General features: G+C 39.1%; 3 protein-coding genes and 1 long non-coding RNA gene across 19 annotated transcripts in view; 3 read left to right on the top strand and 1 right to left on the bottom strand.

Moving 5' to 3' along the window:
• LOC144180924 (ARF GTPase-activating protein GIT2-like) overlaps positions 1-25,037 on the top strand; it is a 50,897-nt gene that overhangs the window by 23,435 nt on the left and 2,425 nt on the right. For 2 of the 15 annotated variants that reach the window (XM_077709087.1, XM_077709095.1), the window contains exons 1-18: positions 15,318-15,583; positions 17,262-17,395; positions 18,578-18,690; positions 18,788-18,893; positions 18,976-19,062; positions 19,309-19,439; positions 19,515-19,609; positions 19,779-19,824; positions 20,166-20,217; positions 20,304-20,376; positions 20,832-20,929; positions 21,006-21,117; positions 21,355-21,497; positions 21,589-21,738; positions 22,752-23,000; positions 23,674-23,763; positions 24,685-24,767; positions 24,845-25,036. In XM_077709087.1, coding sequence (XP_077565213.1) covers positions 15,532-15,583; positions 17,262-17,395; positions 18,578-18,690; positions 18,788-18,893; positions 18,976-19,062; positions 19,309-19,439; positions 19,515-19,609; positions 19,779-19,824; positions 20,166-20,217; positions 20,304-20,376; positions 20,832-20,929; positions 21,006-21,117; positions 21,355-21,497; positions 21,589-21,738; positions 22,752-23,000; positions 23,674-23,763; positions 24,685-24,767; positions 24,845-25,036 — 2,006 coding nt within the window. In that variant the 5' untranslated portion in view covers positions 15,318-15,531. Of the gene's footprint in view, positions 1-14,879; positions 15,072-15,317; positions 15,584-16,495; positions 16,551-17,261; positions 17,396-18,577; positions 18,691-18,787; positions 18,894-18,975; positions 19,063-19,308; positions 19,440-19,514; positions 19,610-19,778; positions 19,825-20,165; positions 20,218-20,303; positions 20,377-20,831; positions 20,930-21,005; positions 21,118-21,354; positions 21,498-21,588; positions 21,739-22,751; positions 23,001-23,673; positions 23,764-24,663; positions 24,768-24,844; position 25,037 lie in introns of those variants that run through there. The other 13 variants (XM_077709089.1, XM_077709097.1, XM_077709085.1 and 10 more) reach the window with 12 other exon arrangements.
• On the top strand, positions 1,550-7,335 carry LOC144215820 (sodium-dependent serotonin transporter-like). Its single transcript, XM_077744977.1, has 13 exons — positions 1,550-1,751; positions 2,303-2,437; positions 2,588-2,807; positions 2,911-3,049; positions 3,118-3,252; positions 4,090-4,193; positions 4,378-4,505; positions 4,585-4,697; positions 4,831-4,962; positions 5,058-5,157; positions 5,260-5,360; positions 5,532-5,699; positions 5,785-7,335. Exons 1-13 carry the CDS (start codon positions 1,559-1,561, stop codon positions 5,863-5,865), a joined length of 1,749 nt encoding a protein of 582 aa, XP_077601103.1. The 5' UTR covers positions 1,550-1,558; the 3' UTR covers positions 5,866-7,335.
• LOC144215821 (uncharacterized) lies at positions 7,472-8,341 on the top strand. The gene is made up of 2 exons (XR_013330507.1): positions 7,472-7,770; positions 7,949-8,341. It is a non-coding gene; the product is annotated as an uncharacterized LOC144215821 (long non-coding RNA).
• Positions 8,508-14,644, bottom strand: LOC144180926 (ankyrin repeat domain-containing protein 13A-like). Of its 2 annotated transcripts, none has more exons than XM_077709099.1 (15): positions 13,973-14,644; positions 13,160-13,295; positions 12,917-13,041; positions 12,780-12,825; positions 12,417-12,560; positions 12,151-12,340; positions 11,831-11,897; positions 11,682-11,763; positions 11,456-11,517; positions 11,155-11,285; positions 10,925-11,082; positions 10,669-10,833; positions 10,429-10,589; positions 10,283-10,347; positions 8,508-9,818 (listed from the first exon to the last, which is right to left on the bottom strand). In XM_077709099.1, the coding sequence occupies exons 1-15, from the start codon at positions 14,078-14,080 to the stop codon at positions 9,620-9,622; spliced, it is 1,839 nt and encodes a 612-aa protein (XP_077565225.1). In that variant the 5' UTR covers positions 14,081-14,644; the 3' UTR covers positions 8,508-9,619. The 2 variants fall into 2 exon arrangements, with proteins under 2 accessions (XP_077565225.1, XP_077565226.1); XM_077709100.1 differs by lacking the exon at positions 13,973-14,644 and adding an exon at positions 13,377-13,418.

Raw genomic sequence — 25,037 nt, 5'->3', positions numbered from 1 at the left:
GCACACCAGGGCTCTTTCCCAGCCTGAGTGAAACCCACGTCATGTAGTTGCCTTCATTATCATAACTATAAGTTCAAAACCAGCACTTGGGAGGAAGGGGATAAGATTTTTTTTTGTTAAGAGTTTTCTGTGACATATTTGCAACTGCCTGTTGCCATTTTAGTGGAAGAGCAACTCAGCGTTGCATCAAATCTTCAAGTTTGAGGAACAGCAACGGCGTGTCATCCCCATGCGTGTTGCCCCTCGGCAACGTTTGCAGGCATGGCTGACATGCACATGTCCGCGTGTGATTGGAGTCGACGTGCTCTAACGGGCGATGGAGGCTCCTGTCAGTCTGATGTTCTTCTACTGCTATGTGCCAATGCAGATTGACAGAATGGTGTACTAAGAGAAGGGCAGAGCTATACGGGTTGTTATCTTCTTGCTTTTAGAGCCCCAGGACGAGCACACCTCGGCTGAGCAGCCACGGCTTACACCTTTCTCGGCATATTGTTCTCATGAAGACATTGTAGTCTGTAGAAACGTGTGCCAAGCATACCGCTGCCAGGACGTACACCTAAAAATTGGATGCCTGGCCAGAGAGCAATGATCTTTGACCTTTCAGATGTTCTTCTGAATTTAGAGGGATTAAATTACCATGTTCCTTTTTTCTGCACACTGCAATAACTCAGAATGCTTGGCTATTTGTTGTAATACTGCCTCATACCTTGGACATTTTTCCTATTAGGTGACACAATAGGATGGAACTGTGTGTCTCTCAGTGCCATCTTCTTTTACCAGACTAACTTTATTTGATGCACTCAGCACTTACAGACAAATGTGAGCTCTCTGAATATCCCATTTCCAATTTGCAATACACTTATGCTAAAAGTGACGGATTGCAAATGATCTTTTAACAGGTTGTCTTTGTAGGTGCATTTTAGCCTCTGCAATTTTATGCTTACAAATGCTATTAGCACATGATCCAGTGCTTCAGTTGGGTTAACTTACTGAAGTGTTAAGAGTTTCCTGTGACATATTTGGAAGTGTCATTTTAGTATAATTTACTTTTTACTTCCATAAGAGTTTCAATCACCAGTCTCACTTATTTTATCTTCAGGCAGAGAATGTTGTCTTATGAAGTAGTGTGAGGAAGAGTAGAAATGGATCTTTATAAAATCTTTCAGGGAGGATGCTTCAGTACTAATTGGAAACTTTGTTTTAGCGTGTTTAATATTGGAATATATTTTGGTCATCTTTTTTGATCTCCTAATACTGAGTCTCGATTCGATGCACCAGAAAATATAAAGAATTGTAAAAAGCATTGGCATTCATCTTTAACGTTTCTTATAAAAATTGCCAGACTTTCATTCATTTAAACTTTAGCAATAATGACCTAAAATGATTTTATTGCAATGCTAATTGAAAGATCCTCGAATGTCTCTCTCTTACCGGAATCCAGGTGTCTCGCTGGGTTCCGCCCACTGCTCCCAGTCATCACTACAGGAGAAGCCCCCACCTCCGTCCGTCTCTCCTCTGACTGACTTTGCAGTCTGTGGCCCAACAGAACTCAGCGGTCATGGCTGCTAGTCTGATCCACCACGGCTCCCCGAAGCCCGGATACACGTCCACCAACGTGCCAATCATCACGCAGACGGATTCAAGGGATAAATGGAGCAAAAAGATGGACTTTCTGCTGTCTGTTGTTGGCTTTGCTGTGGACCTGGGAAATGTTTGGAGGTTTCCTTATATTTGTTACCAGAATGGTGGCGGTAAGATTCTTTTAAGTTCACAATTTTTACTTTTTACTGGATCTTGACTTTTTGTATGTAGCTAGTATTCTGTAGAATAACCTTAAAAGAATATGAAAGTGCGTACACTGTCCAAGGTGCTGAAAATGGCTCATTACAGGTGGGTGGGGGCATGCTTTTAGGAAAAAGACTTTTAATAAACTCATTGTGGGTGAAGTATGTTCAAGTATAGAATGTAAAGAAATTGTTTTCAATTACACTTTAAAAGTCTACACTTGATTTTATTAGTTTATTCAAAACTAAATTTAAGCAGGTATTAAGTAGGCTAATTCTTAATATATAAATATTCAAATAATTTGTAAAGTAATACAGTTAAGTTGATTCTCAAAATTTAACAATAACATTAAAAACAGAAAAATAAAAGAATGTCACATTTTAGTTTAGATTATCGCTTCTTATGCATCCTTACTTTTCCTTGCTTATGAAACTGCATACTATTTTAACACTTCTCCTTGCGTAAAGTCATTTTACCGTTGGCTTGTGTGCATTTGTTTTTATGTGTGAGAGTGCAGGAGCTTTCCTTATCCCTTATATTCTGATGGCCATCTTTGGGGGAGTGCCACTCTTTTATATGGAGCTGGCTCTGGGACAGTTTCACAGAACCGGCGCCATATCAATATGGAAACACATCTGTCCAATTTTCAAAGGTAATCCACAAATACCAACTTCAAAAGTACAGTGAAGTGGTTTTAATAAATTTGCCCTCTTCATGCAGCAAATAATGTCATCAAAATATAACTACATAATCACTGACTCTTTAAAAAATATAAAGTATATTGCTTTCTTTTGTATTTTAGGTATTGGATATGCCATTTGCGTCATCGCACTTTATGTTTCCTTCTATTACAACACCATCATCGCATGGGCTCTCTTCTACTTCTACTCCTCCTTCTCCACCATCTTGCCATGGACAAACTGTGACAACGCATGGAACACGGATAATTGCACTAATTATTTTGGCGTAGATAACGTCACCTGGACGAATTCTTCCCGATCTCCAGCAGAGGAATTTTACACGTAAGTGCATGTAAGTGTTTGTATTTAAATGCTTGCAGTGGAATAGTTTTGCTTTGCGCTTGTGGATTATCTGGTAATGACAGGATGCGTTTCTTCCTGACAGGAGAAACGTCCTAGAAATCCACAAGTCCTCGGGCCTGGCCAATGTGGGAGGTGTTCGCTGGCAGCTGATGCTCTGCCTTTTTCTCATTTTCACGATAGTTTACTTCAGTCTGTGGAAGGGGGTGAAGACATCTGGGAAGGTAACACATTGTTATTTTTTTTTTATTTTCTAACAAGACAAGAGATAGTTTCTCAACTTTGCCTGCAGGTTGTGTGGGTGACAGCCACTTTGCCCTACATTGTCCTATTGATCCTGTTAATCCGTGGTGCCACTCTCCCAGGAGCTTGGAAAGGAGTGGTATTTTATCTCAAACCAAATTGGGAGAAGCTGCTGGAAACCAGTGTGAGTAATTCTTGGTCTCCCAGAAGGAAACAAATTAAAAAAAACAGTTGAGCAATTCTAATAATCCTTTATTTTTACAGATATTAGCTACCTCTGTTTACTTCAGGAGTTTTTTTTGCCACTTCTGTAATCATTTTTGTCCACTTTTCACAAAAATGAATACTCTACCTTATCATGGGAAGTAGAATTTTAATCACAATTCATTTGAAACAATCCTTGTACATATTTTGAAAAGTAAACATTTGGGTTATGGACGTTTTGGTTGCCTGGAATTTTTTTTTTTAAATCAAATTAACATCCACAAATGTCGTAAGTCGGTCTCGAATATCATTTGAAAATATGAAATCCAAGTAATGTGAAAACACTAAATGAATATAATAGTATGATTTTTCTGTGTTAAAAGGCTTAGTATCTCTCTGGCTTTGTGAGGCAGTCTGGTCAAACCTGCGTGCGCTTTGGTTGAAGGCGAATATGTATGAGAAGAAATGAGATGCATAAATAAGCTACAGAGCGGCATAATAAGATGCATAATTGGTTTAGATTTTCTGCTCATTAACAAACGCCTCCCTTTTCTGACTCACAACACTGCCCTCTTCTTTTTAACACACTGCTCTTCAGATCTCCCAGTGTACAGCTGGTTGACAACAAGGCAGCCACAGTATATGCAAAACTGACACAATAATACTTCTCCTCCATACACACAATTATACACATACCTTGGGGGAAAAAGGAGTGATTGATGAATTATTGGGAATTTCAGCCAGATTTTTCTTTTCGTTTTGTCACAGCTCACTCTTGTCTTTGCAGACTTCAATTTCTTTTTGACTCTTTTTCAAGGTGTGGGTGGACGCCGCTGCTCAGATCTTCTTCTCTCTTGGTCCAGGCTTTGGAGTGCTACTGGCACTCTCCAGTTATAACCCTTTCTCTAATAATTGTTATCGGTAAGAACTGACTTTTCTGAGCACAATTAAACAAGCTTCTTTTAAATTTTTTTTTTTTAAATAATAACATTTTGATTTGGATTTCTTCAAACTTGCACTTGTTGCACTGCCTAAAAATATCTACCAAATTATGTCTATTATTTAATATTCATTGTTATTTCTGTTGTTTTTTCTGTTGTTTTAGTGACGCCATTGTGACTAGTTTGGTCAACTGTCTGACCAGTTTCATCTCAGGGTTCGTCATCTTTACAGTGCTGGGGTACATGGCCGAGATGAGAAAAGTCAAGGTTGAGGATGTGGCCAAAGATAAAGGTGAACCCACGACAACAACAAAAAATCTTACCCATAATTACACGGAACTTATCACATATCCATGTTGTCCTGATCGCAGGACCCAGTTTACTTTTCATCACCTACCCCGAGGCTATTGCCAACATGGTGGGCTCGACTTTTTTCGCAATTATATTTTTTGTCATGATGATCACACTGGGGCTTGACAGCACGGTATGAACAAATATTGCTTTTAATCAACACGTCTTTAAAGCAAAAAAAAAAAATACTGTATTATATTGTTACTTTGAATATGCATTTGCTGTGATAGTTGAAATAAGTCAATTGGATTCTTTATTTGTTTCAGTTTGGTGGGCTGGAAGCCATCATCACGGCTGTATTGGATGAATACCCTGATCGTTTTTCTCAAAGACGGGAACTCTTTGTCCTTTGCTTGGTGGTGGTCTGTTTTCTAGGCTCTTTGAGTACTCTTACAAATGTAATTAAAATAAATGACCACTTGTTTGTCCTTTAATGAGATGCGATGGCATGTTTTAGGAAGAAAACATTGACTTGACATTGGTTGATTAACAGGGTGGTGCCTATGTTGTCAAGCTGCTAGAAGAGTTTGGGGTCGGATGTTCCATCATTGCCGTGGGATTTCTTGAGGCCATTGCAGTTTCTTGGTTCTATGGTAAGCACAAAATTGAGTGTTTTTTTTTTTTTTTTTAATTACAAGAATCAACTGTAATATTATAATCCACAATGGCTTTTCTCTTACCTATCTTGCTTTCAGGTATCAACAGATTCAGCAATGATGTTCAAGCCATGCTGGGCAAAGCCCCGGGAATGTTTTGGAAGGTGTGCTGGGTTGCTATCAGCCCCGCCTTTCTTGCGGTAAGAAGAGAAAAAAATAGAATTGTTCAGGAATATGACTTATTTTTTACGAAATGGAAATTTAAACACAGATTATTGTACATAAACCCAACTGTGCCCAAGAAAAGAAAGCAGTTGTGTATCAACTATTGATACATTGTATTTTTTCCCATGTTTATCCTCCATTTTCAGTATATCATGGTGAGTTCCCTGCTGAAATCCCCACTACTTACATTGTTTGACTACAAGTACCCCGACTGGAGCATCACGGTTGGGTACATCATTGGCTTGTCATCCCTAATGTGGATCCCCATTTACATGGTATACAAAATGGTGTGGACACCAGGATCTCTCAAACAGGTCAGTAAAAATGAGAAAGAAGTCTGGAAAAATGTGAGCGTAGATTGGCGTTGTATTCTCAATATAACTACTTTTTAACTGACAGAGGCTGGCAGTGTGTTTGAGACCCGAGAGGACCTTGCCAGATATTCACACCGACAGCCTAACCATGGCCATCGTTCCATAGAAAATACTGCATTTGATAATGTCTTTCTTGTATTTGACAAGTTTTATCTGTGGCATAATGACTGTTGTTCAGCCTGTGTGGTCAGTTTGGGTTTCTATTTGGTGAATTTTACAAGCCACTGCTGAATTAAAATGGAATCATTTGCTATATTGTAAACAAAAAAAATGTACTTGTGTTCACTGATATAGTTGAAAACCAGGAGTTTACACACATATGAGAGAGTTTTTATTTACCTCTCTCACTTTCTGTTATGATAACATTTTTCCTCTTCCAGGTCAATTAGAGTCAATCAAGTTATCTCTAACAGCTAAATGCCAAATGATGAGAATACGAGTTCTAAATAATAATTTCTGTGTCTGCTTTCAAGCAGTTTGCTGACATAAAGCAGGTCTACAATGATGTGTTTTAGTCATGATTATGTGAACATCTTGTTTTAAAACCCTCTGAGTGATTGTAGTGATCAATTGATATTAAATAAAAATGTTGTTATTGTCTTTTTGAATATATTTCTAAAAAGAATTTTCCTGGACACAGGACAGTTGGGGTAGGGTGTCATCATAGTATAATTCATATTATAGTATATTGTCTATCAAAACATAACAAGTTTAAAAGAAACAACAACCTGCAAGGCTTAAAAGAACACACATGTAAGCCCATGAATTATGTAAGATCTACTAAAGGATTTTCTTTTTTAAGTAAAGGAACCCATGACTTCAAAGATGGTTGATAGGAACATAGACGGAAGCGTAAAGTACTTTATAACATACATGATCCACCATCACGATCAAAGCTGCTTTGTGTCATTGACTATTGAAGTAGACAACAGCAAACACATAAAAGAGCTTTCTAAAATGGCTGCTTCTCTTCTACCTAACATGATCCAATTGACACAGAGTAGAAGAGAAATATGTATAGATATACCAATTAGAAAATAAAACAAAATGAATGTGATGCATTTATGAGGAAAAACAGAAAATGTGTCATTAAAGATTGAGCATTTGGGAAAGTACAATTTGTTGACATTCTTTTCCTTTGAGAAATATATAGTACTACTACATTTTACTCAGGACAATTACATAAGCTTATAACCTCAAGGAGCTTGACCTTTAAATCATTTCTTGATTGCTCTTTGACATTTACGAGATTAGAAATGCGATGAAGGCCTGACACTTTCAAGTTGGTTCCCAGTCAGATGCCAGTTATTATAATGTATATTACTCTCCTGATGTTTACATGGGTCAAGAGAAAGTCAATTAAAATCAGCGTTTGTGATGATTACATCTTGAGGCAGGTTTTCTTTTACAAATTTACACAAATGGCAGGGGAACACCCTGAATTGGTTGCCATTCAATTGCAGGGCTCATTGAAATGTGACACACATTTATTTATAAATATTTATAAAAAAGTAGGGAAATGCGCAAGCAACAACAACAAACAAACAAAATAATAAATACACAATAAGTAATAAAAACAAGCAATCAATAAATAAATATCTAGTCAACAATAAGTGGTATTCAACATAGATAAGTAGTCATCATGAATCACATATATAAGTACAACATGTGACTATGAAGTTTTGGTCCAAGTGCAAGATAAGAAATTAGTCTTGGTTAGGTCCACCTAGGTTTGAGTTCGAGATTAGAGTTTTTTGGTCGGATTTAGGACCCTGATTTCCCATAACAGAAGCAAGTTCATCCTCCTCCTCCTCTTCCCCCTCTTCCTCATCACCATCATCATCATCATCATCATCGTCGTCATAGCCACCATATTTTTCCACCGCTGTGATGCTAGGCGTCGTCCCACAAGCATTATTCATGTCACTTATTTTTTTGGTGGATGGAGAGGACGACGACGAGTCTTCGGTGGGCGAAAGATCGTATGTGGTCTTACGCAAGCAAAATTTGGGTAAGAAATAAACGGCGATTGGAAGCAGGGTTCATTCATTCCAAAGGATTTCCGGATGGGCGACCACGCCTTTTCTATGTTTTGGGAATTGTATAGCTCTTTTTTTTTCAATAATCGCAAATCAAATGAATACTATTAAAAGCTTTATAAATGCATGATTGTTGTTGTTTGGCCACAGTCACGCTGGGAAGCGTCGTTGGCGTCCTCCTGCTGCTGATGATCATCATGGCCGTGTGCGTCTACAAGCCCCTCTCTAGGCGTTGAGGTGGTCTCCACTCCATTACCATGGAGATGAAAACTTATAAGATGCAAGTTCAGGGTCCCTTCAATGCTCATCGGATTTCCCAGCACCGGAGGTCTTCACATTGACTTAAGTGGCAGTACCACTTGCCTATTTATTTGGGACATCATGTACTGACTTTAAGCCATATTTAAGTTAAATATGAGTTCATTGCAAAGTACTGTGTATTTTTTCAGGGTATTTTAAAAACATGTTTATTTTTATCCCATGATATTACACATGTTGTATGCCTTGGTTTATAGGAAAAATACACTTAGTATACAGAAATTACTCATTTGTCTTGTCTTCATTTATTCAATACTTTGTGCTTTTTCCCACTATTAATTATTAATTTTTGGAAGGTTCATAAAATGGGGGCTAGAGCCTATCCCAGCCAACTATAGGACAGCCTGAATCGGACACAAATTAACAGATTAAACACAAATTGTCGTGAGAGTTATGGAAATAAAGTGCTTTTATTTTATGAACAGCTGCAGCTCAAATGTTACAAAGATCTCAACTGACAACAAAGTTATTTTTTTCTTTAAGATTGGCAAAATTTCACTTTTTACCACGTACCAGAGGTTAAGATTTACAGAGCGTGCTGGTCATAGTGGTTGGTCATATGTAAAATGATGAGGCTGAGTGGTTATTCAACATCTTGGTGGGTAAAACTTTCTGCCTATCTGATAATAAACTAAAACTTCATTTAGTTATAAGTGACACTTGCTAAACTTTCTGTCAACTAACAGACAAATTCTGTTGGCACATGCTGGAACACGACAAATTAAACACGAGGTTTGCAGTTTGTGGCTACAGGAGGAACAACCCTTAAGGAATAGCAAAAAAGAAAAATTGTTCCATTTTTATATTTTAAACTGAGCATCATTAAAAAAAAATCATACAAAAGCCACTTTAAATAAAGAAATAAAAAAAGCAATATATACAATTGCTGCAGAAATTTGGATTTTCTTGCAGTATTTTTTTTCTTGGCCTTCTAATAGGTACAAGACACCTGTGTGTGCTTTTAATTAGTAGTATAGCAAAAATGTATGAGAAACTAACAATGGTTTAGATGTGTTTTCAAAAAAAGGGTTTGCCAAACTTCACCCTGAGATTTCCGTTAACCAATATGAATGACTTCTTGCATGATACCCTCCGTTTTTTTTAAACAAAACAACCCTAATCAGGATTTAAAATCGGAGCTAAGCGGAGATAAGGGAGAGCGCCTACTTGTGCAGAGTTACCTGACATAGTCATTTTTTGTTAACATTCTCATGAGCTGCCTTAAGGCTGAGTGAGGTAAGATGGGGCTGCCTTTAAAAGTACTGAAAGCCCACAACACCTCAGAGCCTATCATTGATCGAGCTGTAAGACGGAGAATCAGCATCTAGATATGGAATAACGTAAGACCCCTTACCCAAAACACCCTTTAAAAAGTTAACAAGAATTTTGCCTGATCAACACCAGACGGTTAAAGGGAAAAGCTGCAGTTGCATAGAAGATGGGAGTTGAATAATGAGGTGAGATGGTCACCTTGCGATATTTATCGATTCCCTCTTCATCCTTTTACTTCTCAGTTAGCGATAGCTGTAAAATCTTCTCCAACTCCTCCTCTTCTTGCTTCCTCAGCCGATCTTCTCGCTCTTGAGCTCGTACGGAGAGCTCCATGGCCAAGTGGAGCTCTGACTCGTGGCTTGAGGTTGAGAAGGTGCTTGTGGGGCTGGAGGTGTCGCCATAATCCACTAGCACCCCCTCCGGGATACTCCTGAAATGACAGGAGACACAGATCATTGGTAAAATGTGTGTAAAAAATGTGGTCCTTCCTGACTACTCTTTAAAATAGTGTCTTAGGAGATCATTGAAATGCACTTAACTGTTCAAAAACAATTTTTTTTCATCAATCAATGCGCACAGAATAAAGGGTACACTTAAATGCCATGCTACTTGACATCTAACTTATTTTTTCAGGGTCCTCATTGTAGTGGAGGCTTTCTGACTCTGAACCATGATTAACCACAATGAATTAGTCCATTTGTGTAAATAATTTACCATTAACAGAATTTATGAGACATGATTCTTGTTATAAAATTAAAATGTTCCTCAATGTTGGTTGAAAATACTAATAATCACAGTCTTAAAGGCCAGCATGTGGATTTTCTCTAAAGATTGTAGTAAAAGTATAATTGATAGCAAAATAAACAACATCTCATTCAAATAAGGAAAGGCCACCTGTCACTCTGGCTGTTGATCATGACATCAGTGTTTTCGCTGTGTGCTTCATCTCCTATTCCCTCCTGTAGTGACATAAGGTGGCAAACATTGCAAATACGGAAGATGAAAACTAAATGGATGATAAAAACGAGGTGATGTTCCACCTGGTCAGGGACAATTTGGGAATCCAAGAGACTTTGATGGATTGCATACTGCAAAAACTCTTCATCATTACTAGACACAGTAGCGAGACGGCTGCCCCCTCTGCGGTGGTAGTTGTCGGGTATCGCAAAAACAGACGGACACACTTGAAATAGTTGAGGTTCTGGAATCACATGAAAATCACATTCAAGGAAACGACAATTTAACTTGTTTATTATACAATTGAGAGTATTCCTTCCTACCTCCAGGTTCTTCGTCCTCGCCGGAGGATGGTGTGGCTGCTGGTGTGGCTCCTGGTGTGGCTGCTGGTGTGGCTGCTGGTGTTATGTTGGCTTCATCTTCAGTACTGCATTTATTAACATTCCCAAAAGTAATCCTTGCATTCAGCACGTGAAATAACGGAATCTCTGAAGAACAAAGTAGTTGAGATCAATTAGATGTTTTGCTCCACCCACCCGACAAAGTCAGTTCCCTGACTCACAACGCAACGGCAATCACCAATTTTGATAGGAAATCCAGGAGGGAATTTCAGCGTGACAAAGTCTCGCAGCCTCGCAAAATGCGAGCTGGTTCGAGCCATGAGGTCAATGATGGGGGTCACCTGTTCCACCAGGGATAGGGGGTGTTCTTCGCTCATCCACAATGTGCCTTTAAACCTGTGCGAGAAAGAAATGCAGCAGCGTCAATGCCGATTCCGTCGAAGAGGTTCTTTGAGGATCCTGTCTTACTTTTGTGTTCGGACGCTCAGCTCAATCGGTCGGCCAATGTCTCGATTTCCCAAATCGAAATTAGGGTTGAAATATTCTTCTGGAGTGATGGCTGTGGGATTTGTGGCAGTTGCATATTCAAGTGTCAGGTCCTGGAAGAGCAAGCAAACACACAACTCATCAGATTGGGTGAAATATAAACTTGTAAATTCAGTCACCAACAGAAAAGATGAGTGGCAACTGTACAATACACTAAGATCAAATTAGAGCTGTTTTAAAATGTTTCATTGCCATGCTTCTTAAAGTATAGATAAAAAATTACCCCTTGTGCGCTTATGTGCTGTTCAACTGTCCCGACCAGAGACTCCAAGATGTTCCTTTCACCTTTTCAAAGAGTTATATTAATATACAACCTGCTGTGGACAATGACTTTTTAATTTAGTTAAGTGTTTACACTACTACAGTATTGGTACAATACAGTACAAATAAAGTAAATTGTCCATATGTCAACTTTTAAGGCAGATATAGTAAAATTGTCTTCTACATACTCTTGATCCTGGCTTTTTCTTCATCCGTTAGATGTTCCGTCCTTGTTCTGATAACCACATTTACATTGTTCACGCTGAAAACCTAAGAAAGTCATGTCAAAGTTATTAACAGACATAATTGGCTTTGGAATTACAAATAGTTTTCAAACCTTTGTTTCAAATCCATTGACTAATTCAGTTTTATCTGTCCTCCAGCCCCAAATTCCAGACTTGTTCCTATCAAATGACAAAAACAAATGTCACCTTTAAACAGAAGTGGCCCACCCACTTTCATTTAATATGAAATGACGCATACTATAAAAAAATCTATATTACAGATCATTTTCTGACCCACTCTCTGTTAAGAAAATGTTTTATTGGTGTTTATTGCAAATGTTATATATTGAAAGAAGCTAACAGCCAAGTGAATTGAACAAAATCCCACCAAGGTTTAACGCCAAGCTTGATTCGAAGAAATGAATACACTTGCCTCTCAAAAGCAATATACTTTGTATCCAAGTATGTGTTGACAATCGGAGTAGTCAACCTTTTGGCCACTTCCTGTTCAGCCGGTTGCATTGACTCCAGTGTGACATCTTCCATCTCCTGGGATATTAAGAAACGCTCTACGTCTACCACTTGATCATCATGATTCACCTCCATCAACTCTGCGCAAGAATCTGCCAAGGAAATTGTTTAGTTCTATTTTCCATGTCATATAAAGTGTTTTTTTTTTTAATGTACACACAGACATACCATCTCCTTTGAAAAGGTAGCTCCGTCGCCCTCTGATCCAAGTCATATTTTCAAATCCTAAAAGAGTTGCATCCACACGCAAGCTGGCTCCACTTTTCCAGATGCGACACACATCGCTTGGGCAAACCCGGGACACAAGAGGGACTGAGAAGAACAATAAAATGAAATGATAAAGTAAAAGGAAAAAAAACACTATGAGTCACTTTAATAAAAAAGCTAAATAATGTCGTCATTCCAGTATGACCACAAAAGCCTCTGGGTGAATGGAAGGGCATATTTTCAAATGTGCATGAATATATTTACAGTCCTGACCGTCAACTTCCTAAAAAATACCAAAAAGTAGGACAATATTTGCACACTTACTCCAGCTGGTGAATTCCCACTTCATTTCCATATAGAAGTCTGGAGACTGGGGATGAAATATACAAATAAAGCAACTAGAAATTGAATTAAATGTTGCTGAAAACAAATAGGACATTTTACAATGCGTTAAGTTTAACCTCTCGGATCTTTGACAAAAGCTGAGGGACGCCTTCCAAAGCAGTAGATGCTTTTAAATAGTCTCTCCGTTGAAGAACTAACTGAACCATCTCTGGATCTCCCGTGCTGACGGCTTCCTGCAGGACTAAATAGACATTTATAGTTATTAGAAAAACAAAAAAAGATCTGAACCAAGCAATATTAAGTCTGCTAGAGATACCAGTATGTCAAAATGGCACTGCATGTAGAGATTAAACACAAACCTGTCCAGTTAGAGGCATTTTCTTTAGTAACTTGAGCTCCATGCCTAAGGAGGACTCTCACAGACTCCATGTGTCCCAGTGACACAGCCAAGTGCAGGGGTGTCCGACCTCTCGGATCCACAGTTTCAATGTCATTCTGGAAAAAAAAAAAAAAAAAAAACTTATTTCAAGAAATATAACAAAACGGGCAATTGAACGTGAGAATTACAGAATGTACAGTCAATCGAAGTACACTGAGTCCTCTGAGTGACATCAATGGTCCTCCCTAACAATACACAGCTGTTGTATAATGACAAAAAAGGCTTTTGATTTGATTCGAACACATTTTCAAATAATCTGAGATGTGCTTGCATAAATTTGCACACCCATGCACTCTGATTTGCACAACCACAAGAAAATTGTATTTGCACTTTAAAAAAAATTAACTCAAGCACGACACACCAAAAATTGGAGCATTTTTCAAATAAATTTAGTAAATGATATTAGGTTAACTTGATAGGTATTTGTATTCCTAAAGTCAGCATCAATCAAAATTAGCCATGCTAGATTTTTCAGACGAGATGAGAAAAAGGGAAGACATACATCAGTCGGATGAATAAATGCGTCTTGAATAAAAATGTACCTGATCACTCTAAATCAGAGACAGTGAAAATATGCAAACTACCAAACATGCAGGGCAATCGTTGAAAGATTTGATTGTGCACAGTACACTAGTCGAGGCGATCATTTTTCTTCCCCTAGCAAATTCCTAGCTTTGATGAGCTAACAATCATTAGTGCCTTCCATTTGGGGCTAGACAGCTACTTTACTAACCTGTAGCAGTGTAATTTGCTGCTCCAGCGTCCTATAATTATTCTCCCAGACTGCGGAGTGCAATGGGAACTCCGTTCGGATGTCTTCGCTAACATTAACTGTAGACATATTCACCGTGCGTGCAACCTTACAGCAACGTTAGCGAGCTTCTTCTAGACACGACCGGGGCGAAAGCCTATGTCTTCTCCCATGCAACAACTAAAATTATCCGTCATGACATCGACATGTTCCGAAAAAATGAATCAAAATAGATCGTCTCATTAGACTCACGCGAAAAGCTTCCCCAAAACAAAAGTTTGAACAAGGAAGTAGATGGAAGAGTCCATCACAGTGGCAGGGGTAGTCGAGCAAGAAATAAAATCGCGTCAAATAGATATGTATATAATTAATTAGAACAGGAAAGTATCAAATATTTTAAAATAGGCTTAATTTCATAAAACAAAGTATTGGTGATGCGATGAAGAATAAATTGTGTTATCGTTTTGCAAATAAATATAGTGAACTCGCTAGTTCTACAGCGGATACGTCCATTGAGGTCATTGCAGGGGTGTCCGAATATTTGACTGTGTAATGTGCCATGAAAACATGCGTTATTAAGTTTATACGAGGAATAAACACATGAAACATATGTTAATAATATTCTATAATTATATTCAACCATATGGGTATAATATGAAAGATGAATTCGGCCAATTAGGCTTACAGATAGGATCGCCGGTTGCATTTAGTGGGATGAGAAAACATGGGATATTTCACCTCTTAACATACTGTCACATCAGTGACGGTACGTATTTACAACTTTTACCCGTAATAAACGCGTCTGTTACCACGTGCCATAATTCATTTGGGATTGTTGAGTCATTTTATGACCAAAGTGTTAAAGAAGCACTGGCACACGAATGCCTTTCAAGTAAGACCTTGGGGAGTAATGTGGATGCGAATACAAGATCATCATCATGAGAATGGTTAAACTTTACCATTGCCACTAAATATTCTCCATTTACACTCTCAAGAGGAGAGACCAAAAATTGGATATTTTTTCCTCATTTGTGTATTCAGGGTGATATATAGAATATCACATTCCAATAAGGGTGAAAAAGTAATTAATTTTTTTGTACTAAACTTATGTATTATAATAATGTAAAAATCTAAGCGAAACGCTTGAGATCTTTTAGTATTTTTGGAGGAGATAATCCTGTCAGACAGAACTGGGGGTTTAGCAATGGGTCTGAGCAGACAGCAAGACCCTGAAGCTCACTGTAGTGGTGCGGCTCAAGCTGTCTGTCTACCACGGACCGCAGATCGTCCCATTAAGCGTACTGCTGTCGACTAGCCAGGTGCTAGGTCAGCTAACTTTAATCGGCATTCATCGCCGTGCGGGAATGGCGTTATAATGTTTTTCAAACCAAGCTTGATTAGACGTAGTGTTTCTGTGTTTCGGATTGCCTTTAATTGGCTAGCCTTTAGCTAACGCGGAAGGTATCTCCAGGGAGTCATCAATGATCAGCGTGATTGCCGAGATACCGAGCTAATTTCTACAAGCAATTCCACCGTTAAGGATGTCCAAACGCATGAGGAACACGGAGGTGTGTGCAGACTGTTCCGTCCCAGGTAAGTGATCACATCCAAATAAAAGATCACCATTAGCTCGTTTCCGTTTTTCGGCACATCACGTTGACGTGTGGTTTCTTCACACTCGATCCACTTCCGTATTGCACGATTTTAATCGGATTGTTAGTACGTACTTTGCCCACCACCCGTGCTGCTGTCGACTTTAAAGTTTATTAAGATCTGTGACAAGTTTAGCATTGTTGACATCTAGCCGAGTTCCCAAGGGAGGATGCTATTTGACCTCAAGAGACCGCTTCCGGTCTAGTCTTGTTTGATTTCTACCATCAGACTGTTTAAAAGAGATCAATACCCAGCAACGATCTGTCTGTGGCTTTGTTGACATTTTCAAATGATCCGATGTTTGAATTGTGAATGACCAGAGTTGTTTAACGTTGAATGAATTCATAAGGTCACACCCACCCTAGTGTCTTTGCCAGTAGACAGGATGATATCATCCTGCATTTCCCTTCACTTATTGTGAAATCTAATGTAGCAGCGCCATAACATTCCAAAGTCACCAGTAATTGAAATCCTGTCTATTAATACTTTAATTTTTGCACATGAAATCCCCTTTCTGTAGTATGACGTGATGTTTTCAGAAAGCACAGGAAGCCAAACAGGATGCTGAGACTGAATTGACCGACTGTGTTCAATTCTGAAGTATGTTTGGGGGAGGCATATCCTGTAAAAGCTACTATATATTGAATAATGAACGGCATATTTGATTCATGGAGAAAACATGGGTGATTCCTAAGCTTTTTGCATGCTCATTTGGTCAATGTGACTTGTTAAGGTTAAGATTTGAACAGCAGCTGGCCTCACTTGCCCCTCCCTCCCTGCAAGCATGACCAGTTGTTAGTTGAATATTTTTAGAATTTCAAGATCTGCTATTAAATTTAGCAGCACTTGTCGAGGTGAGGGTAAAGGGGGGCCGCCGGAGCAGAGGTCTTTAAAGACAGTAGTTTGGGTGAGACTTCTTAAAATTACAACCTGGCGCCATGAATTTGAGTAGGAACCCCTGCAGCTGTTCCTACTACACTTCAGCTGCTGTCCTATCCCAGACAGCATCAATCAATTTTATCAGTCTTATTTATTAGCTGTAGCAGAGGACATAATGAGTTTCTTCTCTTTTGTTTCTTTGATTTTTTTTTTTGATTTTTTTTTGGCAGACACACAAATGTGGTATTCGGGTCAGAGTGGTTGGTAATAATAATGATCACACACTACAATACAGTGGACACTGCGGTTCTTCAGGGTTTGGAGAAGCATTGTGGGTTCAAATAAACCTTGAAATCTTTCATGCTTTTTTTCTGCATCTGGTAGTGTTGCCTAAGTACCGTTACCACTATCAAGGAAGTTATGTGTTTGTCAGCGATGGTTGGATCAATATTGCAAGTTTGTGTGCAGCTGCCCTTTTTATGTTTCCTCCCAGAAATAACACTTTTAAAATGCTTCAGTTCATCTTTCTACTATATTGCTGAAATGACTTATCTTGACCATGAACTATTTAAAAAAAAAAAAAGATTAATCTTATTGATTTTTGCAGTATTAACAACACATGTTTTTTTTTGTTTGTATTCAGGCTTGGTTTTGAGAGAAACAATTTTAATAATCTGTAATGCAGATATCATACAGTAAATATGAGATGGCTAGAAATGTTGCATTTCCTTCTGCACAGAACCCCGCTGGGCCTCAGTGAATAGGGGTGTGTTGATTTGTGATGAGTGTTGCAGTGTTCATCGAAGTCTGGGCAGGCACAGCTCACAAGTCCGCCATCTGACTCAAACGCCATGGCCTCCTACACAGCTACAAGTAATTCCTACTCTGAACTTTTTCCCTATTGTTTGGTTTGTTTTATACGTTATAGTCAAAGGGAGTGTTATTTACTAGATGTTGAATGGGAAATTTTTCATCCAAATGTGTGAAAATATGTTCCAAATAAATATCAGAGTCCACATTGCAGTAAATACTTTATATTTGTATAAAATATACAGTTGAAACAAGTCTTGTTTGTTACTGTCTGACATGAAATTTAACCCAAAAGTTTCCCTGTTGTGGGTCAGCGAGGACGACTAAAATTAGTATTTCTATTTTATCACAATAATTACACAAATATATTTAGGGCCAATTTTAATGACTTTATTCAAAGTCAGAAGTTTAAATCATTTAATAAAAATATATTTAAAGTTAATGCCTGTATAGTGTACTGTATTTGTGTCAGAACTGGTATTATCAAACCAAATTTAAATGCCACTTTGCTATTAGGTTCCAGTTGGGTTGAGAATGGCCACTTCAAAACCTTGACATTTTTCTTTATCAGAAAACAGAAACGTTTTTAACAAGTTTGACACAATGCATGGAACTATAAACTGTTATTATACTACTTTCTCTCTTTCGAAGTAATGCCTTCATTCTGTTTTCTGCCCATTTCGTACAGTAATCGTTTCACTGTGGACAATGGCACAACTGGTTTCACTGTGTGACACACTCTTACTGGCTTTACCCAGCACCTACACAATGTCTTTCTTGTTCTTTGGTTGAGATGTGCATTCTAGACCAAAACATTTAACTCTGGGACACAAAACCTATCTCCTTCTAGAATTGAACTCTTTCAGTGCAATTGCCGATGCTAGACATCCACTTGTGTGGCTCTTTTGAATCCTTCTGCTGTAAATTTTTATTAGCTTGGCATTATTAGACGTCCATTCAGTTTGAAGATGGGATGGGTGGCAATGCTCCAAATTCAAATGGATTAGTTGTCTACTGATGTAATTCAATCAGTTAACTAATCACACTTTTATTTGTCCTAATTGACCTTAATATATTTCATGTCAGATAGGAAAAAAAATCTTGTTTTTATTTATATACTACTGTATAAAAACCTCTGGTTTCGACTCTGAAGTGTATTCATTTTGGCTTAAATTAAAGTGAGTTACTGCATTCCTGTGAATCACCCGAGCAAAGTAATTACTGTTTGTATTCCATTTCACCTAGATGGTTCAGATGTTGTACAGCAATGGCGCTAATTCAATTTGGGAGCACTCTCTTCTGGACCCAGCGTCTGTAATGAGTGGAAAACGCAAAGCCAACCCCCAGGACAAATTGCAGTGAGTTGTTCGTATTTTAAACAATTACATTTTCTTTGCATGACGTGCACTCCTCATTACGTGCCTCTCTCTGACCTGTTCCATTTCACGTATATAGCCCCAACAAATCAGAATTCATCAAAGCTAAATATCAGATGTTGGCATTTGTTCACCGCATACCTTGTCGGGAGGATGACAGCTCAACGGCCAAAGACTTGAGTAAGGTGAGGTGAATCACTCCTGCTGCAAACAAGTAAAAATATACCAATGCATTGTTTAAAAAAGTTGTTTTTTTCTTTTTTCTAGCAACTCCATTCAAGTGTTCGCACTGGGAATCTTGAAACCTGTTTGAGATTGCTCTCACTAGGAGCTCAAGCAAACTTTTTTCACCCTGTAAGTTTCCTATTATACTTATTTTTTTTCCATTTCTAGAGACTAAATGTCCTCATTCAGGCGTTTCATAACCTGAATATTGAGCATGTAGAGACGGTCATAAGTAGAGGTACCACTGTAATGTCAATAATGTCGTATAAGTAAACCCCTTAAAATTGTGAGTCATCTTTTGTCCAGATATAAAAGTACCTAGATTGTATTAAACCCCTAAACCCCCTACTGCATTTGAATTTTGCTTTTTTTAAGGAAAAAGGAAATACTCCCTTGCATGTGGCAGCAAAAGCAGGCCAAGTCTCTCAAGCGGAACTCTTAACTGTTTACGGCGCCGATCCTGGAGCCCCAGATAGCAATGGCAAAACTCCCATTGACTATGCCAGGTTAGTGGTGTCATTATAAGTGATTGTTTCATTTTCCTTTGGAGTCTTCTAAGATTCTAATGTGTGTCACCACAGAGAGGCGGGACATCACGAACTGGCAGATAGACTAGTGGAAATTCAGTATGAGTTGACAGATCGGCTGGCATTCTACCTGTGTGGAAGAAAACCAGGTATGCTGCAGTTTTAGTCCATTGGTTGTTTAAAACTGATGCATTTATTAAAATGCAGAAAATATTGTTTATGCTTTTGGTAGTGATTCACTGAAAGTTCGATAGCTGTTTTTTCCCCTTGTTTGTGGTTTGATTTTGAAGTACACAATATTCTTTTTGTCCTGTTAAGATCATAAAAATGGGCTGCACTTCATCGTTCCTCAAATGGCTGACAGGTAAGCTATTAAACACTTTTTTCACTGAGTGGTTTTAACTATGAGGCGAGACAGTTGCAGTTCCCGGTAGTAGTTTTTCCTTTGAAGTAGCTTGTTGGGACTCGCTGAAACATCTACTTTTGGTGGCTCAGAAAATGGACGTCTTTTGATTGTGTCGCTCGATAGCCTTTGTTCTTGTCACTGAACAAGCTCAAATGTGTCCTATTTAATGTGGTTGGGTTTTTTGTTTTTGCAATCTCTTGATGAAAAAGGAATGTGTAAGTATCATCAAATGGCATGCTGACAAATGTTAGATGTTAGATTTCCTCAGCCCCTTGCTGACAATTATTATCTCACCATAGCAGTTTAGATTTATCCGAACTGGCCAAGGCTGCAAAGAAGAAGCTGCAGTCAGTAAGTCACGGTACCATAGCAAATATTTTATTTTCATTGGGTCTTATTTTCCACATTTCAAAAGCTATTTTCTGATTCTTTTGCAGCTAAGTAATCATTTATTTGAAGAGCTGGCCATGGATGTGTATGATGAGGTGGACAGGCGAGAGACTGATGCAGGTAAAATTTCCAGTCCAACCTGTTTTAACAAGTATTTAAATATGAGGGACCTAATTTATGTTGTTTTTTTGTGATATGAGATGGTATGCACTGTAATCAGTAGGGGTGCAAGATTTTGGTTTATTTAAAAAGCTTCTTTTCTGAAAATAGTAGGACGAAATCATTTTTAAAATGATGGAAAATAATAGATATTTTAAGACACCACGTCTGCCAAGTTTGCAACATGTCGCAGCATGACTGCTGTGAGCGCATTGCTGTAGGGCTGGAAGCTTGCGCAGAGACGAGGACACTCATGCTGGTAGAAATTAGCCCAGTTATGCGTAATAGTTCATTATTGCTCCCTACTAAATTCACATGGAAAGAGGTTCTGCACAAACTTGTATTCATGACATATTTATTTGTTCACTGATATTCACATAAAACCACTTGTTTGTGTTTCTTCAATTCTCTTGAAGTGTGGTTAGCAACACAGAATCACAGTGCTCTTGTGACGGAGACAACTCTGGTGCCTTTCCTTCCTGTTAATCCAGAGTATTCATCCACAAGGAACCAGGCAAGTTGGCGTTCCAAAAAAATGCTTTGTTTCTCACTTCCTATACTGTTCTCATAAGGTCTTTCTTTTCTTTTAGGGACGCCAGAAACTTGCAAGATTCAATGCCCATGAATTTGCAACTCTTGTGATTGACATACTAAGTGATGCTAAGCGAAGACAACAAGGCAATTCAGTAACCATCCCTAAAGGTGAGTACAATCAGTAACCATCCCTAAAGGTGAGTATGATCAGTAACCATCCCTAGAGGTGAGTACGATAATACCTACCAAATAAGTACAACAGGTGAGACCTCCCGCTAAAGCATATTTAGCTGGTTAAAAAATTTGACCTGGTGGTGTCAAAGCAACTGTCTGTGCTATATGGCTGCTAGTAAAACCAAATTCCATCCAATACTCGTAATTCCAAATTGCGTCTTTTGATCGCAGACAATGTGGAACTTATCCTGAAGAGCATGTCTACTAGGCCATGCAGTGATAGCCAGGATAATGACCAGCCCGATTACGACAGTGTAGCATCAGATGAGGATACGGATCAGGAGGTCCCTTCAAGTAAAGGAGATAGGACAAAGGTAAGATGCTTTGACTTTTTTAAATGAAACTTCCCATTCAGATAAAGTTGTGGCTCTTGGTAATGACGTATATTTGCGCTGCTCCCAACAGAGCCTAGATTCTGATCTCTCTGATGGACCTATCACCATGCAGGAGTATCTTGAGGTGAAAAACGCGCTCTCGGCCTCCGAGGCCAAAATCCAGCATCTCCTGAAAGCCAACAGCAATCTGAGCGATGAGCTGCGACTAATGCAGAAAAAGGTATCCGCCGGACTCCAGCAATCAGATCACTAACAACACGAGGGCCAGGACTGAGTCAGGGTGGGGATTGGTGCGAGGGGTGGGGGGCACAGCGTTCCAGTCTGTGCCCCTTTGTAATTAGGGCATGACTTTGGGAACAGGAAGGCAGCTGTGACACCCTTCTGCTCCACCCTCCCTCTGTTGTTGGCCAGCATGCTCACTTGTAGTCATCTGAAGAGGAGGTCACGCTAGTTCATGTCGCGATTTCAAGTCCTTTAGTATTTCAAAACATTGTCATGGTACTAACGAGAACATTTTCAAATGCATGTTTCTTGTTTGTCTGTCTGTTTGTTTTTACATAGGTGATCATGACTAACTTAATTTGTATGTGTGTGACTTGCTTCATCACATTAATTGTCTTTATTGAGCATTTGGGTACATTGTTTGACTTGTTTTCCCAAATGTTTCATAGAAATGTAGACATTACGGATTATACTAGAGTCATCTATTTTTTTTTCTAAATGATCATCTTTGGGTTTTAGATTAGACCTATTGTGTGAATTATCTAGTATTTGCTTTTTACTGTTTAGGCAGAAAAGGCAGATTAAGTAAATACATTTGACAAAGGTCATTTAGATTTTTACACACAGTATAGTCGGTTTAAGCAACCAGATTTCGACACATAGCACAGTCTTGTTTGAAATCTCTAAATAGGTATTTTCAGTTTTTCATAAACGGTACATAAGACGACGATTAGAGTTTTCCTCACAACGCTCGACATCAATCCACAACCTAAACATTGCGACGGCAATGATGCACAAAATTCTTAAATCACCATTGCTGGTAACTCTTATTCTGTAGCTGCTACTCTGCCTCCACCTGCACCTTGCGTCACCTAGCTGACAAACAGTCCTTTGCTTGCTTATCACTGGCTTTTTCAATTGAAGCTTATAAAAGAAAGGCAATCCTCTTGTGACTTGTAGTGGTTGAAGGCTTGCTTTGCCTCTTAGTGTGTTGCTGACCGTCTCTTCCAGCTGCAATCTCTGCAAAGTGAGAACACCTCTCTTAGGCGGCAGGTCACAGCCAATATCTATCAGATCCCCAGCACGTCAGACTATCCCGACCCTTCCAGTCCTTCGGCCCTGAAACGCCGGCAATCCGCTCGGGCCAGTCGGCCCATGTCTATGTACGAGACTGGCTCGGGCCTGAAGCCCTATCTCCCTAAAGGGGAAAGTCCTTATCCAGAGGAGGCTATCCCTACCCTGCATCCCTTTCCACCTCATGTAAGTAAGACCTGTTCCCAGCATTCCTTTGTCTTTTCCTCCCCACTGGCCCCATTTCACCTCTGTCTGTCTTCCATTTCAGTTTCCCTTCTTTTTTTTCTTAATATGGGCGTCTTTAAAATCACAATTCTATCCACTCACACCTAATCCTATCCGGTTCTGATAAGGTTGCAAGGCCATTTACAGGTTTTGATAACTGGTGTGCTCTTGTCCTTTTTATTTTTTTACATATAGATTAGTCGGACTTGATCGCAAATGCTGTTATCGTGATTTAATTTGCAGTTTTGTACTGTCTTTTATATTGATGAAGCATTAAAACAACCATACAAAGACTGTGTTTTTGTACTGCATGACAAACTCATGAAGCCATCTGCTTTTCTTGTTTGGTTCAAAGGATGATGTTGCAGTTTATTTCAAATGGCTAACTTATTGTTGATCAATTTTATTTCTTATTAGAAAAGGTCTGCATGATATCAATACAAGGGAAGGCTCAGTCTGACTTAAAATTACCTTTCACACGCAGTTAAGGTTTTGCTTCCCTATGGGGTTTATGAGATCTCAGTGGACAGATTTTAGTAGTTGACTTAATCCATTTTTTTATTTTTTCCCCCTACTTTTTACAATTTAACAAATTCTTTGTCTCTCTAAAATGTGATTTGGACCACATCTTTAGAAGGAAAAGGGTGCTTTTGTGACCACCTCTTCATCCCTCCCCTCATTTCCGTCCACCCTGTCCTGGTCCAAGGATGAAAGTAATCTAAAGGTTAAGTACTTCCTTATGCGGGCCACACCTTGCAGGACGCAGCAAGTCCACTGGGTGCTTTCATTTTTCACCGCCTTCTTCCCGCCTCACTCTGTGATCGATCTCTGCTCCCTGCCTGCCGTTCTGCATGAGCCCTTTTCACCGTCAAACACTTTCTGTCATCTACGTAGCCCTCATCGGCTGGCTATACTAATAGTCGAGACTTTCTCCCCACTATATTGAGTCAAATTGTATACGGAAAACAATGTGAGGAGTAGGAAGAGTCGGTTTGGTGCAAAATCTAGAGCAGAGTACACTCCCCACAATATTAAGTCAATCCACTCACTGCCAATTTACTAAATGAAAAGAAATTCATTATAAATATATTTTTAGATTTTGTGTTAAAATTATCAATCATAAACCCAACCATTCATTTATTAATTTTTGAAGTAAAGACTACAATTCATTGAGATTTTTTTCTGAAGCCATGTGGCCTTTTGCCATCCTGGCAGCTCGCACGCCTTTTCTCATGGCACGAATGTCACTTTGTCGTCATGGATTCCTCTCTAGACGGTATTATTTATCCTGGCAAAGTGCAAAACTAATTGGTTAAAGATGCAGCCTTGCTTTTTATGGAAAAGCGGTTTTCCATCGTCAGCATTTGTAATGATTTTATGCAGACTAAACAAGCGGACTGTACTAACGGTAATCACTGAAATGGCTTTAATGTTGGGCTTTCTTGCTTCACAGCTTTATTAGCACATTTCAAAGGTCTTTTGATTGTTTTGATGACAGTTGAGCACACTCTTGCTGGCAATAATGAAAATAGTAAATTACATTTTTATTCCTGGGCGGGGGGATCTCGCAGCACTCGCATTTTCACCACAGATGTTTCTGCTTTATGTTCCCAATGACATGCAGCATCAATCGCTTCCTCTGCAGGCCTCCAAGTTAGACAAGCAGAGCAGCATGCCTGAAAGCGATTACGACAATACATTCAACGACTCGGAGGTGGACGATTCGGGGTGAGAACCGTGAGATCATCCAACCTTTTTCCTGCGCCCCGAGCGTTAAAAATCCCCCTTTTTCCCCCCCAAAAAAGGGCGTGCAGGAGAGGGAGGCTGAGGAGCAGCGGCCGACTAGGGGAAGGCAGCTCCATCCCCGAGCTGGACGACCTGGAGGTGGAATTGGACTCCACCCTGCCCAGTACCGAGGATGTCATCCGCAAAACCGAGCAGATCACCAAGAATATTCAGGAGCTTCTGCGAGCGGCCCAGGATAACAAACACGAGAGG

Source organism: Stigmatopora nigra, chromosome 22 (assembly GCF_051989575.1).
Source record: "Stigmatopora nigra isolate UIUO_SnigA chromosome 22, RoL_Snig_1.1, whole genome shotgun sequence".
NCBI lineage: Eukaryota > Metazoa > Chordata > Actinopteri > Syngnathiformes > Syngnathidae > Stigmatopora > Stigmatopora nigra.
Note: the sequence above shows the minus strand (reverse complement) of the source record. Positions and strands in the feature narration are given on the sequence as shown.